At 45.8% G+C, this 17,373-nt stretch overlaps 1 protein-coding gene across 2 annotated transcripts in view; it reads right to left on the minus strand.

Annotated features, from left to right (window-relative positions):
• Positions 1-457: 457 nt before the first annotated feature.
• The window catches only part of LOC110502001 (interphotoreceptor matrix proteoglycan 2), a 28,819-nt gene continuing 11,903 nt past the window's right edge, over positions 458-17,373 (minus strand). Inside the window, exons 6-18 of one of the 2 annotated variants that reach the window (XM_036959545.1) lie at positions 17,161-17,219; positions 16,866-16,886; positions 13,619-13,839; positions 9,900-9,967; positions 7,770-8,849; positions 6,063-6,317; positions 5,559-5,778; positions 4,925-5,135; positions 4,261-4,449; positions 3,486-3,687; positions 3,193-3,272; positions 2,552-2,650; positions 458-873 (exon numbers count right to left, since the gene is read on the minus strand). In XM_036959545.1, coding sequence (XP_036815440.1) covers positions 2,590-2,650; positions 3,193-3,272; positions 3,486-3,687; positions 4,261-4,449; positions 4,925-5,135; positions 5,559-5,778; positions 6,063-6,317; positions 7,770-8,849; positions 9,900-9,967; positions 13,619-13,839; positions 16,866-16,886; positions 17,161-17,219 — 2,667 coding nt within the window. In that variant the 3' untranslated portion in view covers positions 458-873; positions 2,552-2,589. Of the gene's footprint in view, positions 1,497-2,551; positions 2,651-3,192; positions 3,273-3,485; positions 3,688-4,260; positions 4,450-4,924; positions 5,136-5,558; positions 5,779-6,062; positions 6,318-7,769; positions 8,850-9,899; positions 9,968-13,618; positions 13,840-16,865; positions 16,887-17,160; positions 17,220-17,373 lie in introns of both variants that reach the window. The other variant, XM_021579884.2, reaches the window with a different exon arrangement.

Here is a 17,373-nt window from a genome sequence, read left to right on the forward strand (position 1 = left end):
TAAATCTTTTATCTTGTCCATTCACCCTCTGAAATGGCACACTTAAACAATCCATGTCTCAATTGTCTCAAGGCTTAAACATCCTTCTTTAATCTGTCTCCTCCTCTTCATCTTCACTGGTTAAAGTCGATATAACAGGTGACATCAATAAGGGATCATAACTTTCACCTGGATTCACCGGGTCAGTCTATGTCATGGAAAGAGCAGGTGTTCTTAATGTTTTGTACACTCAGTGTATCCACATCCATACATGACACAGGAGCTGGACAGAAAAAGGAACAAGTTCAATGTTTACTGCTCCTAAAAGTGATCTTAATTGAAACCCTCAGTGAAACTGTAACCAAACCACGTTCCCACAGACCTCATGAAAAAATATGAGCAATCCTCGAGTTAAGTTGTTTAACCAAGCATGTCGACAGGTGACTTCTGGAACAAACATAGCATGAATAATCATTTAGTAGAAAACGGGTCTTTTTATTTATTGCTTCATTTTAAGAATAAACATTGACATAACTGCAAGTAGTAATGTAATATTTGTTTAAATATCCACCAGTGCTTACGTTAAAAAATAATCATCATTTTGTACAACAAAACATGTCAACATGTCAAGCGCATTCCGTTGACATTCTAGTGTAAAGAACATACCACAATACTCGGATAGTATTTACATGACAGCGTTCTGGATCCATCCCATTGGCTATGAGTCCCGATGAAGGAAGAGAATGTTGAGAAAACCAGTTTATGCACACCAGAAAATGTGTATGAAAACGAACACACAGATTGAAAAAGGCATGACGATATCATAAGTGGAAGGTAAGCTTGTGTTCAACCACAGTAACCCGTGTTCTCGCTTGTGTGGAGCCATACAGGAGCCTGAGAGAAAAGGACAGGATAACATGAAATGTAAACCTAAATCAGGAAACATCTTAAATGTCTGTGGGCACATCTCAAATGGACACTTTAATCTGTATAGTGCACTACTTTAGGCAAGTAGTGCACTATAGGGAATATGTTGGCATTTGAGTTCAACCTGTGTATTCTTATGATTTCCTATGACTATTCACAGTCAAAACAAATGTGGAAAAGTAAACCTACAGCAGGAGGAAATGCAACTTTGAGGATTCACTGGAAACCAGTCCTCTTCATGTGAAATACGTACAGGGTAAAGCAAGGATGGTTTCCAAACTAGTGGTTACAGAATGGACCATTTTCACGTTTCTGGTTCATTTTTATTTGATTTAAAAGCCGCTGCTAAGAGTTTGCTTATCCACAGAGCACATGTTGTTTACGCATGTACATTTGATGTACTTTCTTGAATGTTTTCTAACACATATCTGGAAACAGACTGCCTGATCAAATCCCCTTGAAGATTGTTTCCATTCAAAATGTGTTTTCACTTATATTTTGGTCCTTCAGCAAAATCTCTCCCCCTCTCCCACTCTCCCTCTCTCTTGTAATACTTTTTTTCCCTACAGAAAACAAACTCCAACTCCTTCCTGATGTAGAGAGAGAGTGAGGGATAGAGAAGGAGGGAAAGAAGAGGGGAAAAATTATTGCAGCTGAACAAAAATTGAAGATTCGCCCTTCATTTGTCCACTTTTCCTAAAATGTCAAAGTACACCCTATTCCCAATATAGTGCACTACTTTTCACCAGAGCCATAGAGGGCTGAGATTTAAGATCTGCCCACAGTGTGCATCCAACTAGCTTCTCCCAACTTCAGGAGAACACTACCTAGGCTTACTACTAGCCAGAAACTCAGACAACAGAGATCCCATAGCACCCAGAACAGCACAGACACTGGCCAGTCAACTGAGCTCAATCTCCAACTGGGTATAGAACAAGGGCGCACAACTCTGGTCCAGAGGGCAACAATATCTGCTGCTTTTAGTCCCTGCAGAAGTTGACAGAGGGCCTGAGTTGCCAGAGGGCCTGATTTGCCAGAGGGCCTGATTTGCCAGAGGGCCTGAGGTCCTGAGTTGCCTGAGGTCCTGAGTTGCCTGAGGTCCTGAGTTGCCTGAGGTCCTGAGTTGCCTGAGGTCCTGAGTTGCCTGAGGTCCTGAGTTGCCTGAGGTCCTGAGTTGTGCACCCCTGGTATAGACCATCCCTTTAAGAAAAGTCTCTAATTCATACAGTTATTTAACCATAACAGTCCATACAAACATTAGCAGAGTGATAATCACACGTTACAGTACCTATCCAACATTCCAATGGGATAAATATTTACACTTTCACAGTGCTACATTCTTCCGTCAACAACAACTGGGTGAGATATGACATTAAATGCAAATGTAATACTCTATCATGTCTTATCTGCTACCTAAAGAACAGGTATCCTAGAGAGCATTGCGTTTTGTTTGTCATCATTTCAAGTAACGAATATGATTCCAGGTGGAGGGGGGCCGGTCTTCCCCCAAAGGAAGACATCCAATGATCAGCAGATATGCCCACAGCCACCACACCCATTCCAGCAGAGCTCACCCAATCGAGAGAAGGCACTGACAAAGGAGGAAGGGCAGGGCGGGGAAAGAGCAAAGTTAAGGATAAGGTACCTTGTTGTCCAGCATACAGCTGAGTGTCCCATACTGGGCTACGTGGACGTGCTCTCTCTGCGTTTATCAAGGGTGCTCTGTCTGCGTGTATCCAGGGCACTGTGGAAGACAAACACACACTGATTAGACTGGGCAGTGTGGGTAATAGGCAGCAGAGACCTGGCACTAACTGTACCATGCAAATCCAAGCAACTCAATACACAGACAGACCAGACAAGACAAGACACGCACACACACCCGCACCCACCCACGCACACACCCACCCACCCACCCACCCACGCACACACCCACCCACGCACACACCCACCCACGCACACACCCACGCACACGATTCCCACTAATACGACTCTAATTAGTGATGGCATGCCAAATCACCACGCTCACGCAACCCAATACCTCACACTGCTTTTCCTCCCTCACACAGACATATGCTGCCAGTCACATTGAGACCAAACATAGTGACTGTCTGTATCCACTAATGTGTCCTGTCTCTCTGGGGCAGACAGCTGGTTAGATGTGTCTGGGAGCCAAATGTCCCTTGGCATTGTATTCCCAGCCTTCATCCTTTTCTGTTTCTAAAGTCTGATTTGCGCGCTCATATCTCAAGTTAGCCCTGAATAAATGATTGGAGCCACACTCACGTTTGATGCTGCCGCACAAAGTCTGCAAACTGCCGGTCCTTCGCATAGAGTTCGATGATGCGTATCCTGTCCTGGATTTCCTGTGGAAGAAGAGTGGGCGGGGTTAACAGGCTGAGAAAGGTTACATGATAGACAGACGGACGTTTTGTCCAATCGGTACAGTAGGTCTATATTCAGACAGGACAGATTAGATTAAGGAATTTTATGATACGTTTGAGAAAATGAGTAGGTAAATACGAAACGGGATCCCACACATTGGCTTCCACCCCACCAGCCTACACACAGACACACACCTCCTTGGTCAGTTCGCTGTTCTCGTAGATGTGGCGTATCTCCTCACTGCTGAAGTCTGTGGAGGCCTCGGCGCTGGCGCTGCTGTAGACCGGGGCTTCTGGGTAGCGGCGGTAGTAGTGGCTGTAGCCCGTCGTGGCCTCACTCTCATACATGGGGTTGTACTTAGTGGCCCTCTCTAGAGACGGGATACTCTCCCCTCGCCTGGGGGGCAGAGAGAGAGATCTAAGCTTGGTCTGCTAGTAGGAGAGAAGAGACCGACAAATACATCTGTCTGGTAATAGTGATAGGGACAAAACCCTTTGTGTAAGTGAGAGTAGGTTGGAGGGCCGTGGGGAAGAGGACGTTGTATGTTTGAAAGGGTAAAGATTAACTCAGTCCCCAGGGAGAATAGATGAGGGAGAGAGAAAGGAGACACTTTAGTATTCTTCTGAAATAATCATCTCTGATCAAGGCTTAAATAGGGGATGTCCTTTTACAGTAAATATATTTAGACAGGTTAAGTCTATAGCAGTATTTACTACTAACATATCACCTGTAAACTGCTGTACTGTACTGACCAGGGATACAGTATATATAAGGCCTCAGGCCTTCTGACAGTGTTAGAGACACCTACACTTTGTTCAGCTCCTGAAGCTCACGCAGTCACGTACACGTACCAACACACCTACTGTACACACACACACAACTCTAACTGCTTATATGACTGGATGGCAGTCACTATCCAGCAGGTGATGTACCCTCCATCTGAGAGGCTGTTGTGTTGTGTTGACTCACCGTATGGGGTCCTCAGCCTCATCCTTATCGTACTGATCCCGTAGTGTCCTCGCCAGGAAGAAGATCACACCAGATGCCACCAATAGGAAACCTGCTACAGAGGCTATCGCTATGCCGACCACCAGAGGTTCTGACACATACTCCTCACAGTGTTCTCCACGGTACCACCAGTTCTCCCCTACACGACATCTAGAACCATAAGGAACAACTGTTAGTACCACACATACACACCTAGAACACTAGCAATTCTCAACATAATGACACCTACAAGCATAAGAAACAACTGTTAGTGCAACGCAATAACAGAAACGCACACACTGAAGTCCATCAATGCACGAGAAAAGTTCATTTAGTGTTTATTTCTTGTTAGTGGGAACCGGGATTAAGCGTTCCATGGAGGGTGTGAACTTCCTCGTTGGCCGTGTTGAGGTCAACAACATCTGGAGTGTTCTGTTTGTTTTATGACGGTGGGTGTGAAACACATGTTGGCAGACACATCTGTTTATACGTACTGAATTTCCATGATGTTGTTTCTGAGACGGCTTTACAGTACGGACAATTATTGGAATTGTGCATTGGTCCTTCAAGAGACATTAAAATTCTATCAATTGTAGTGAAATTCACACACACACACACACACACACACACACACACACACACCTACCTGCAGATGGCCCCCTGTCCAGGTATGATGTCACACTTCCCGTCGTTCATACAGAAGTCTGTCTGCAGTTCACAGATGCTCTGACAGGGCAGACCTTCCACGCTGAAGTAGCCAGCATTACACACACACTCCGCCTCGCTAGACCAGCGGTTCACAGAGCACTGGGCAAACTCATTACACGCCTGGAACTTACAGGGGTTGGCCTGGTCACCTAGCAACAACACACAGGACACAGGTGTTAGGGCATTTCCAGTCAACTCCTGATAAGTGCACATTGGATAAGTGCAGACTCTGTTTAAGTTCACCAGTTCATTGCCGTTCACTAGTTCCAATACAAATAAATGATTTGAATTGCTCTGCATATTTACTTTACGTTTAGTCCCGAATCACAGCATGATATAGTTTCTCCTTGCATGAAACTAAAGAGGGAAAAGGTAGTATCTGTTCTCTAGTTCACACACCCCTACTCGTCAACACCATACAGATGTTGTGTTCCTGGTTATGCCATGCGTTTAACTTACAATCCATGTAGATATGCTAATGTTAAGGCATTGTAACTCCCCAAAAACCAAAGAGTGGGAATAATTCAGAAACGTGTGTCTCCGGTGAAACATGTGGTAATTGTCAACCTTACCTGACTCTACATCCAGTGAGTACTTGTCGATGGCCAGGTTCATAGTTTGGTAGGCTGTGTTAGCGAAGTCTTCCAGGATCAAGTAGACTGCATTGTTGACGCCGCGAGGCATCGGCCTCCCGAACTTCATCCGGCTGTTGACCACGATACTCCCATTCCGGAAGTTCAGGATCTCCAGATTCTGGAAGTTAGTAAGGTTGGACTGGAGGTAGGGGACCAGCTAGCAAGAGAGAGAAAGAGAGAAAGAGAGAAAGAGAGAAAGAGAGAAAGAGAGAAAGAGAGAAAGAAAGAAAGAAAGAAAGAGAGAAAGAAAGAAAGAAAGAAAGAAAAGAAAGAAAAGAAAGAGAGAGAGAGAGAGAGATGGGTAGAGAGAGATGGGTAGAGAGAGATGGGTAGAGAGAGATGGGTAGAGAGAGATGGGTAGAGAGAGTGAGCACTGTCTACATACAACACTTCATATTAAGTAAATATGGGGTGAATAAATTATCAAAATGAATAGCTCACCAGCTCGAGGAACCTTTGTTCTAGGGCCTTGTATTCTGCGGAGCTCTTATTGAAGAGGTCATCTGAGAACATCATGTTGGTGACCCTCAGCCTGAAGAACACCATCAGAGCCCGCCCAGGGTTGATTGGCATGGCAATGCTGTGGTCTGTACCATTTACCACTCCAGAAGGGTACCCACTGCTCCCTTCCTCTGTTTGGTTTGTCCCGCCGAAGTGGACCAGGTCATAGTCTGTCACAGGGTCGATCGTCTGCAGCTGGTTAAACAGACATGACACAATTCATGGTGCAACTGGTCAGTGTGAAACAACATTTCGTAACATTCATGTTAAAAGAAGAAAATGTCGGTGCTTACAGATGATTAGACTAAAGGCATGGACAGACTAGTAGGACTGCTGGCCGAGAGTACTTAGCACCTCTAAACAGAGTGCCGGTCGTAAACTGATTTGCAAATGACGGCCGTCAGTCGACACTGGCGGGTGGTCCCTATAACACACCGCGCCGATAGCAAGCGAACGAACGGTGAACAATCTGTCATTCACATGAAAACATAAAATGACCCCAGGAATCAACAGATTATTGCTCAAAGATGCACAAATATGATTCCCATGGTCATTTAATGTTTTCATGTGTGTCTGAGCTATTCGCAGTTCAAGCAGGCAGAAATGCAAAACATGATGCAAAACACGTGGTGCCCACTGTATTTCTGCCTGCTTGAACGGTACTATAACACGTGGTGCCCACTGTATTTCTGCCTGCTTGAACGGTACTACAACACGTGGTGCCCACTGTATTTCTGCCTGCTTGAACGGTACTATAACACGTGGTGCATACTGTTTTTCTGCCTGCTTGAACGGTACTATAACACGTGGTGCCCACTGTATTTCTGCCTGCTTGAACGGTACTATAACACGTGGTGCCCACTGTATTTCTGCCTGCTTGAACGGTACTATAACACGTGGTGCCCACTGTATTTCTGCCTGCTTGAACGATACTATAACACGTGGTGCCCACTGTATTTCTGCCTGCTTGAACGATACTATAACACGTGGTGCCCACTGTATTTCTGCCTGCTTGAACGGTACTATAACACGTGGTGCCCACTGTATTTCTGCCTGCTTGAACGGTACTATAACACGTGGTGCCCACTGTATTTCTGCCTGCTTGAACGATACTATAACACGTGGTGCCCACTGTATTTCTGCCTGCTTGAACGATACTATAACACGTGGTGCCCACTGTATTTCTGCCTGCTTGAACGGTACTATAACACGTGGTGCCCACTGTATTTCTGCCTGCTTGAACAGTACTATAACACGTGGTGCATACTGTATTTCTGCCTGCTTGAACGGTACTATAACACGTGGTGCCCACTGTATTTCTGCCTGCTTGAACGGTACTATAACACGTGGTGCATACTGTATTTCTGCCTGCTTGAACGGTACTATAACACGTGGTGCCCACTGTATTTCTGCCTGCTTGAACGGTACTATAACACGTGGTGCCCACTGTATTTCTGCCTGCTTGAACAGTACTATAACACGTGGTGCCCACTGTATTTCTGCCTGCTTGAACGGTACTATAACACGTGGTGCCCACTGTATTTCTGCCTGCTTGAACGGTACTATAACAAGGGGAGTTTTTCCTAGTCACTCAGAGCCCTGAGTAACATACACTACAAACATCATCTCTCGGTCATCGGTCATTACCTCCAGAGTGATAGAAATGTCGGGATCAGGGTGGTACTCGGCGGGTATGAGAGCTGGGGTGACCCCTTGGTCCTCCTGTTCTGCCTCTGGTTCTGGGGCTGTGTCCAGGGCTGTGGCCTCTGTAACCTCCTCCAATACTATGAAATCAGAGACTCGGGTGAAGGGTGACTCTTTCTCCGCAGAGAGAGGGGTGGTGTGGGTGGCGTCCGGAGCAGCCTCATCGACCAATAAGATCTCGTCTTCTACCAAGTCCTCCTCCGAGATCTCAGAAATGTCCGGAACTTCAACGACCACTTCTTCTGCCACCTCTTCCTCCACTTCCACAGCATCCACTTTAGTTAATGGCTTCTCAATGATTGGTCCCTCTAAGCTCTCAATTTCCTCTCCATATTCAGGTATTTCTGGATAAGCCAGCACCACGTTAGTCTCCTCTTCAGGTTCATCTGGGGGCAGAGTCGCAATGGCAAGGGGATTCTCGGGGACACCGAGGCCCCCTACTGGCTCGGGAGCTTCCATCATTTCCACAGGGACGAAGGCAGGGGCCTCTTCCTCAACCTCTTCAATGGTCTCCGTCTCTATGATGGAGTACTCTAGGTCTTCAGAGGCTCCAGCTTCCTCCTCTACCTTATCTTCCTCGGAGACCACCACTTCTGCTTCCTCTGTTTGGACATCTTCCTCGATGATTACCTCTTCCGGAACTACCTTTTCTTCTATGGTCAGTTCCTCTTCTGGAGCTGGCTCTTCTTCTATGGCTTCTTCTTCCTCAGGCTGGAAGTGCAAGTCCTTCAGTACTTTAAGACCTGAACCAGAGGCCTCAATCTCCAGAGGAGGCTCGGGGAGCGTAGCACCCTTTGGCTGCTCAGGGGAGGTAGGGTCTGTAGGGAGGTCCTCCAACAAAGGGCTCTCTGTAGACACGGTGTTCCCCAACAGCAGAACCTCCTCCTCGATGCTTGTGTCATCGATGGTCACCTCAGTGGGGAGGGTCATGTTCTCCTCTACAACAATGACATCATTCTCCCCCGTCGCTACATCCTGTGCTTCAACTTCGGTTGGAGTCATCTCAACAGCCAAAATGTCCTCCTGGACAACAGAAACATTAGAGGAGAAACCCATTAGTCCATCAACTGTTACATCATCAGGTTGGGGTTGCATTCCATTTCAATTCAGGACATGTAATTGACCCCAACCCTGAACTGTATAGTATTATAAATCAGTCGTCTTCAAAATGGCAAGGCTAGGGAACTTTAGGTTTCCATGACTTAATGACGGCCAAAAATGATTTACTGACACACACACATGCTCTGTGTATTGTTATCAAGTTTTAACTACCTACATGGTGTGACACCTACTCCAAGGCATAATACTAACTATGATAAAACTTGAATTGAAAAAATCCAGCTTCTGTCTGAGGGAGAGAAATATATCACTCTAAGATAAGGTAGGTTCTGGGCAGCTTGGATGCCTACTGCTTCTGTTATGGCCGTGTGCAGTTGGCTGTAAATGCCAGTTACTGACTGGTAGTTTGCCAACCTCTTCCAGTCCATGTAATTACTCAAATTAATCACTTAGGGCCTTAGCACGCAAAGTAGACCAGCAGACCCAGTTACTGTCCAAGACCAAGACTGGAGCTCCCAGCTCGGATTACCACTACACCACACATTAAAGCTACTAGACTACCGGCAGAATCAGACAGACGTGTAAAATTCAACAATGATAATAGAGTCCTGCATTCAAACTGTTCATCTTCAATCTTTAAAAATGTTCTAGACCTATCCCTCACAAACACAGTTGGATTGAGAATCTCTCACCCTATCCGTCTCTCTCTAGCCCCAGAAGAGTAGTGGATTACTATAGCAAGAGCCAAGCTAATCCTCAAAGCCTTCCCCTCATCCTGTACTTCCTCAGCACTGGACAGGATAACACCACCACGCAGCTGTCTCAGCAAGACACTACCTAACACACCATTCTAACACACCACTAACACACGCCACACTGAAATGAACACCTATATAGATTTAGTTTGATATTTTTAAAAGATCCATGCTCAACATTGTGCCTATCTCACTGTTGTCCAAGTACCTCTGGACCAACAGGAGAGGTGAAAGGCTGTTGAGATGACCTCTGACTTACCACACTGCCGTTGGTGTAATCCTCGGGTATTCCATGGGTGGGCTCAAAGGACTCCGTAACACTGGACACTGTGGAACGAAAGAGGACGCAGAGTCAATACTGTCACAGAGTCACTGGAGTCCCTATTCAATCACACCTAATATTCAGATTTCCAGGATCATTAAAAACAATAACAAAGGCTCTCAACAAACTCAGCTGCACAATAAGTCAAACGCTCTCTCTCAATGTACAGGAGGAATTACATTTCTACACTCTCCCTCTCTTCTGTAAAATCCACCCTCCCTCTCTTCTGTAAAATCCACTCTCCCTATATTCTGTAAAATCCACTCTTCCTCTCCCCAGTCCTGACAGTGGTGGTGCTGACTGTGTGTTTACCTAAGGGGAACACTACTCATAACCATACACCTGCCACTGTGGGCCAAGACTGCATTACCATCAGGCCTGGAGGCTGCAACTTGGAGTTAATAAGCAGTGCCTGTAAGTCACCACACACTGTGCCAGGCAGGCATCTGACAGTAGTTAGTCCATCTTCAGGGAAACACAGGAAACTAATGACACTGATTATTTTACGACACCGCCAGGGAGAATTCAACATAGCCCAGGGAGAAGGTATAGTCATCATTACTGTAGAACTTGTTCCATTCGCTGGATGAAACCCTGCCAGAAGTTAGAGCTAACCTACTTACTGACAAGCTAAATTTCACACTCGCTGAAGCGGTGTTTGCACGTGTGTGTTTGTGTGGAGCATGCACGTGTGTGTGTGTCCCATGGAATTCATAGTTAGACTGGCCACAGCGGGGCTTGTTCCAGACATAAGTGGTCGCTTAGGATCCTCGGCCGCAAGGGGGCCCCCGACCCCCAAAACATTATATACACACACACTTATATATTGTATTGTCACACAAAACAATGCCACAGATGTCTCAAGTTTTGAGGGAGCATGCAATTGGCATGCTGACTGCAGGAATGTCCACCAGAGCTGTTGCAGGAGAATTTAATGTTCGTGGCTCTTCCATAAGCCGCCTCCAATGTCGTTTTAGAGAATTTGGCAGTAGGTCCAAACGGCCTCACAACCGCAGGCCACATGTAACCATGCCAGCCCAGGACCTCCACATCCGGCTTCTTCACCTGCGGGATTGTCTGAGACCAGCCACCCGGACAGCTGATGAAACTGAGAAGAATTTCTGTCTGTAATAAAGCCCTTTTGTGGGAAAAAACTCATTCTGATTGGCTGGGCCAATCAGCGGTTGGCCCAGCGGTTGGCCTGGCTAGTCTCCCTGTCCCTGCCGCTGAAAAACATAACCACAGCATGATGCTGCCACCACCATGCTTCATTGTAGGGATGGTGCCAGGTTTCCTCCAGACGTGAGGCTTGGGATTCAGGCAAAAGAGTTCAATCTTGGTTTCATCAGACCAGAGAATCTTGTTTCTCATGGTCTGAGAGTCCTTTAGGTGCCTTTTGACTCCAAGCGGGCTGTCATGTGCCTTTTACTGAGGAGTGGCTTTCTTTTGGCCACTCTACCATAAACACCTGATTGGTGGAGTGCTGCAGAGACGGGAGAACCTTCCAGAAGGACAACCATCTCCACAGAGCTCTGGAGCTCTGTCAGAGTGACCATCAAGTTCTTGGTCACCTCCCAGACCAAGGCCCTTCTCCCCGATTGCTCAGTTTGGACGGGCGGCCAGCTCTAGGAAGAGTCTTGGCAGTTCCAAACTTCTTCCATTTAACAATGATGGAGACCACTGTGTTCTTGGGGACCTTCAATGCTGTAGCAATATATTGGTACCCTTCCCCAGATCTGTGCCTCGACACAATCCTGTCTCGGAGCTCTATGGACAATTCCATCGACCTCATGGCTTGGTGTTTGCTCTGACATGCACTGTCAACTGTGGGACCTTATATAAACAGGTATAGACCTTTCCAAATCATGTCCAATCAATTGAATTTACCACTGGTGGACTCCAATCAAGTTGTAGAAACATCAAGGATGATCAATGGAAACAGGATGCACCTGAGCTCAATTTCTAGTCTCATAACAAAGGGTCTGAATACTACTCAATTTTTAATACATTTGCAAAAATTTCAAAAAAACTGCTTTGCCAAGTCATTATGGGCTATTGTGTGCAGATTGCTGAGGATAATGAAGTTTATCCATTTCAGAATAAAGCTGTAACGTAAATGTTTTGGGGAAAAAGTCGTGGGGTCTGAAAACTTTCCTAAGACACTGTATATCGATTTGGAACTCAGTCGGGATCTCAACTTACTATTGAGAGTAAGAATCATAGAATACACTAAGTGCAATTTAGAAATTTGTCTGTGCATTAGCAGTTTTTCTTTTGTTAGGTCAGTCACTGACAGTCACTCAATTAGCCATGTCAGCTAACAACTTTTTGATTGGTAGTTAGTGTACAGTAGCTACAATATATATGCACAACAGTATGTGGACACCCCTTTAATTTAGGGGACTTGGCTATTTCATGAGCATCCGTTGATGACAGGTGTATAAAATTGAGCACACAGCCATGCAATCTCCATAGACAAACATTGGTAGTAGAATGGCCCATACTGCAGAGCTCAGTGACTTTCAACATGGCACCATCATAGGATGCCACCTTTCCAACAAGTCCGGTTGTAAAATTCTGTCCTGGTCAACACTAAGTGCTGTTATTGTGAAGTGGAAACGTCTAGGAGCAACAACGGCTCAGACGCGAAGTGGTAGGCCACACACTCTCACAGAACGGGACCGCCGAGTGCTGAAGCGCATAAACATTATTTGTCCTCGATGGCAAAACTCACTACTGAGTTCTAAATTGCCTCTGGAAGCAACGTCGGCACAAGAACTGTTCGTTGGGAGCTTTATGAAATGAGTTTCCATGGCCGAGCAGCCACACACAAGTCTAAGATCACCATGCGCAATACCAAGCGTCGGCTGAAGTGGTGTAAAGCTCCCCGCCATTGGACTCTGGAGCCGTGGAAACATGTTCTCTGGAGTGATGAATCACTCTTCACCATCTGGTAGTCCGACTGACAAATTTGGGTTTGGCGGATGCCAGGAGAACGTTACCTGCCTCATTGCATAGCGCCAACTGTAAAGTTTGTTGGAGGAGGAATAATGGTCTGGGGTTGTTTTTCATGGTTCAGGCTAGGCCCCTTAGTTACAGTGTCCACATATACTACATGACCAAGAGTTTCTAAACGTTCAGTAATCATGGCCAAATACTGACTGGGCACACAAGGCACGTGCCATTCTCACTCAGATGTCATATTATCATGGCATAAATTATTAAAACAATTGTAGAATTGCTTTAAAATGACACAAAATGCTCTCATCCCCAAGGAAAAATGGGTAGATTTGCAGGAAGTTTGCTGTAAAACTGTAAAAAAAAAAGTGTTGATGCCCCATTGCATAATGAATAAAATGACATGCAATTTGTTATGAAATTGCAACGTTTTCTCTTAGCCAATAGCTAAATGTATTCAATTTGAGAAAGTTTGCTTTAGAACTACAACACATTCTCTCTGGCCCATGGCAGAATGTGGAAAATGTAAGGAAATTAACTTTAAAACTTAAATGTTTCTCTCCACCGTCAAATGTTTTGCCAACCAAATCTCGCTTACGCTAGAGCCGGCCCTGGGCTACAGTTCCAGAGTGTTGTGTCTCGTGGTTTGGCATTGTATGGTAATGTACAGACAGTGTATTGTATGTTGTATGTCTTACCAGTATATAGTTGCAGTGAGTCAGGGTCCAGGACCAGAGTTGTATCACTGATAATGTTGTCCTTGTGCTGGGCCTCAGTGATGTAGTTCCTCTCCTTCACCTCTCTGTAGGAGTTCTCCACCAGATTGGACTGCAGGGTCAGGTAGTCCAGCTGGTCACTGCTCACCCCCTCCCCTTCCACCTCCACTGTCACCGCATAGACCACCACCACACCATCCAACCTGCAATGGCAATACAGATACATCAGTAAGTTCATCTGTTTGTTGATCAATCTATTCAATATATTTCCACCCATCATCAACATCTATCCACCCACACACCTATTGACAAATCATCCAATTTGACTATCAATGTATATATTATTTTATTGATACGTTTATTCATCTACCGTATCTAATATGCTTAGCTAGAAACAGCGTCTCTAAGAGGAGAGAAGTTTCCCTTGGAGGAGTAGAGTTCCAAACACTGTACTTTGATTTACTAACCAACCTGTTAAAAGCATATGAGTCTATTCTGAAATGATAGTTTTATAGATTTACACCAGATTTACACCCGCCTGGAGCGTCGTCTACAACTTCCATGACTTCCATCAAACCAGACCAACCACCAAAGTGATCAATATGGTCATAAACACAACAAGAAAACGCACAAGAGGTTCTGGATGTTGAACCTGGCTATGTGGAAAAGCAATCTATCAGCTTCATATGTCTTCAGGGAGACCTTTTCTGCTCTTCTCTTTTTCCCTGTGACCTAGATCTCTCGGCAAGCTTGGCATGGCCCAGGGTGAGGCACGTGCCTGTAATTAGCTCACTGCACCTCCGCATCCCGGTTTTCCTGCTGTCAGCTCAAACTTGGAAAAGGAATACTCCTTGATACAACAACTTTCAGAATCCAAATGTTTAACGACACTTGAAACTAGTCTACGTTCCTTTCTACTCTTGTGCTGCACCTGCAGATACTAGGCGAGCAGATGACCTTACTGTTCTGTTCCTGTTAGTTCCATACTGTAACACTAGTGACCCGGGATCATCACTCAGAGGAGAGCAAGGCTTTCCCTAGTGAAGTCCCATGTAACTGCATAAACGGAGGATTGTTTGTGTGTGTGTGTGTGTGTGTTGAGGCAAAAAGTGTGGCGAGTTTTCAATTGGTGTAGGCTACAGGACTGAAAGACATCGAATTCAACAGTCATGTCCCTGTTGGTGCCAAACGGTCATGTCCCTGTTGGTGCCAAACGGTCATGTCCCTGTTGGTGCCAAACGGTCATGTCCCTGTTGGTGCTAAACAGTCATGTCTCTGTTGCTGCCAAACTGTCATGTCCCTGTTGGTGCCAAACAGTCATGTCCCTGTTGGTGCCAAACAGTCATGTCCCTGTTGGTGCCAAACAGTCATGTCCCTGTTGGTGCCAAACAGTCATGTCCCTGTTGGTGCCAAACAGTCATGTCCCTGTTGGTGCCAAACGGTCATGTCCCTGTTGGTGCCAAACGGTCATGTCCCTGTTGGTGCCAAACGGGCATGTCCCTGTTGGTGCCAAACGGTCATGTCCCTGTTGGTGCCAAACGGTCATGTCTCTGTTGGTGCCAAACGGTCATGTCTCTGTTGGTGCCAAACGGTCATGTCTCTGTTGGTGCCAAACGGTCATGTCTCTGTTGGTGCCAAACGGTCATGTCCCTGTTGGTGCCAAACGGTCATGTCTCTGTTGGTGCCAAACAGTCATGTCTCTGTTGGTGCCAAACAGTCATGTCTCTGTTGGTGCCAAACAGTCATGTCTCTGTTGGTGCCAAACGGTCATGTCTCTGTTGGTGCCAAACAGTCATGTCTCTGTTGGTGCCAAACAGTCATGTCTCTGTTGGTGCCAAACGGTCATGTCTCTGTTGGTGCCAAACGGTCATGTCTCTGTTGGTGCCAAACGGTCATGTCCCTGTTGGTGCCAAACGGTCATGTCCCTGTTGGTGCCAAACGGTCATGTCCCTGTTGGTGCCAAACGGTCATGTCCCTGTTGGTGCCAAACGGTCATGTCCCTGTTGGTGCCAAACGGTCATGTCCCTGTTGGTGCCAAACGGTCATGTCCCTGTTGGTGCCAAACGGTCATGTCCCTGTTGGTGCCAAACGGTCATGTCCCTGTTGGTGCCAAACGGTCATGTCTCTGTTGCTGCCAAACAGTCATGTCTCTGTTACGGCCAAACAGTCATGTCTCTGTTACGGCCAAACAGTCATGTCTCTGTTGGTGCCAAACAGGCATGTCCCTGTTGGTGCCAAACGGTCATGTCTCTGTTGGTGCCAAACAGTCTTGTCCCTGTTGGTGCCAAACAGTCATGTCCCTGTTGGTGCCAAACAGTCATGTCCCTGTTGGTGCCAAACAGTCATGTCCCTGTTGGTGCCAAACAGTCATGTCCCTGTTACGGCCAAACAGTCATTGGTGATACAGTCATGGGTGATACAGGTAAATATGCAAATAATTAAAATACTCCAAAATGAGTTACTGTATCACCACAGGTGTTAATTCCCCAACACTGAGAAAGTGTAAAAGCATCAGCTCAAATAAAATATAAGTAGGAATTTGAAACATCGTCTGGTGTTAGGAATCCAACACTCTTAGGCTGTTAGCATTGAACATCTCAAATGGTGTTAAACTAAGTTCAAAATGGCGCCAATAGACATGGCAGCTCTGTTTCTGTCTCCGAAGCAATTCTGCAGTATTTATTTGTCCTTTTTGTTTTTTCTTACATCATTAGCCTAGAACGTTTTTTTTGCAAAGAACTATAAGCACTTCGCTACATCTGCAATAACATCTGCTAAACATGTGTATGTGACCAATAAAATTTGATTTGAAAGTGTTACATTTAACACTATTGGTGTAAAAATCCATCACCCCCCTAGTGGGTGACATTGACAGGCCATGAGGCTGATTGCTGTGGGCATAAAGCCCAGAGATTAGCTCCTCTCCTGGGTTAAGGGTGAGGTAGCAGCTTGTCTCTCTGTCAGGCCCCGGCCTTATCCTGCTTTTCAGGTGAGCGACCGCGATAACACCATTAAGCCAAGCAAACAAAAGAAAAACACCCAACACACCCTCACACTTTCCCACACATGCTCACAGGTAAACACAGCATGGATCCCGCGTGACCCTCAGACAGCGACAACCACACACACACACTCTCTGTGTAGAGAAGGTTATTCTTAACCACAGATCTAGGGTCAGATTCCTAGTGACTGAACACCTCCAGGGCTGTTGGTAAGTGTCTATACTCACCCTTGGGCATCCTTCTGAAGCCTGCATGAAACATAAACAAAACACACTTTATCTAAAGAAATGATGTTTGACAAAGACCAGGTGAGAAGGTCAGGTCAATTTATCAAACCAATGGTCTAACACCACTAGCCTGGTCACATCTGTGTGTTTTAGCTAACTCTTAAGATTAATGCTGTCATGCCTTACCTTTACGTACAGTATAGTATGACAATGACAGTTAAGGGAGTTGGTTAAACTGAGGCACATCAAGATGTGACCAGGACCAGTCTCCTACACCACTACAGCAGAGACTAACCTGAACTGCAGCACAGCCACACTCTTAAAGCCTGGCAGTCCCCCCACAGCATCCTTTATCTGTAAACACAGAGGTCAACGAGAGTTCAACAGTCAACATCAGCATCCATGTCACTCGGTGACCTAACTTTATCACAATCCTTATCCCTAAAGCCTAATAAATAAATAAAAGAAGGAATAGCTTAGGTACTGAATTCTGAGGATATTGACAGTT

The sequence above is a fragment of the Oncorhynchus mykiss genome, chromosome 22, assembly GCF_013265735.2.
Source record: "Oncorhynchus mykiss isolate Arlee chromosome 22, USDA_OmykA_1.1, whole genome shotgun sequence".
NCBI lineage: Eukaryota > Metazoa > Chordata > Actinopteri > Salmoniformes > Salmonidae > Oncorhynchus > Oncorhynchus mykiss.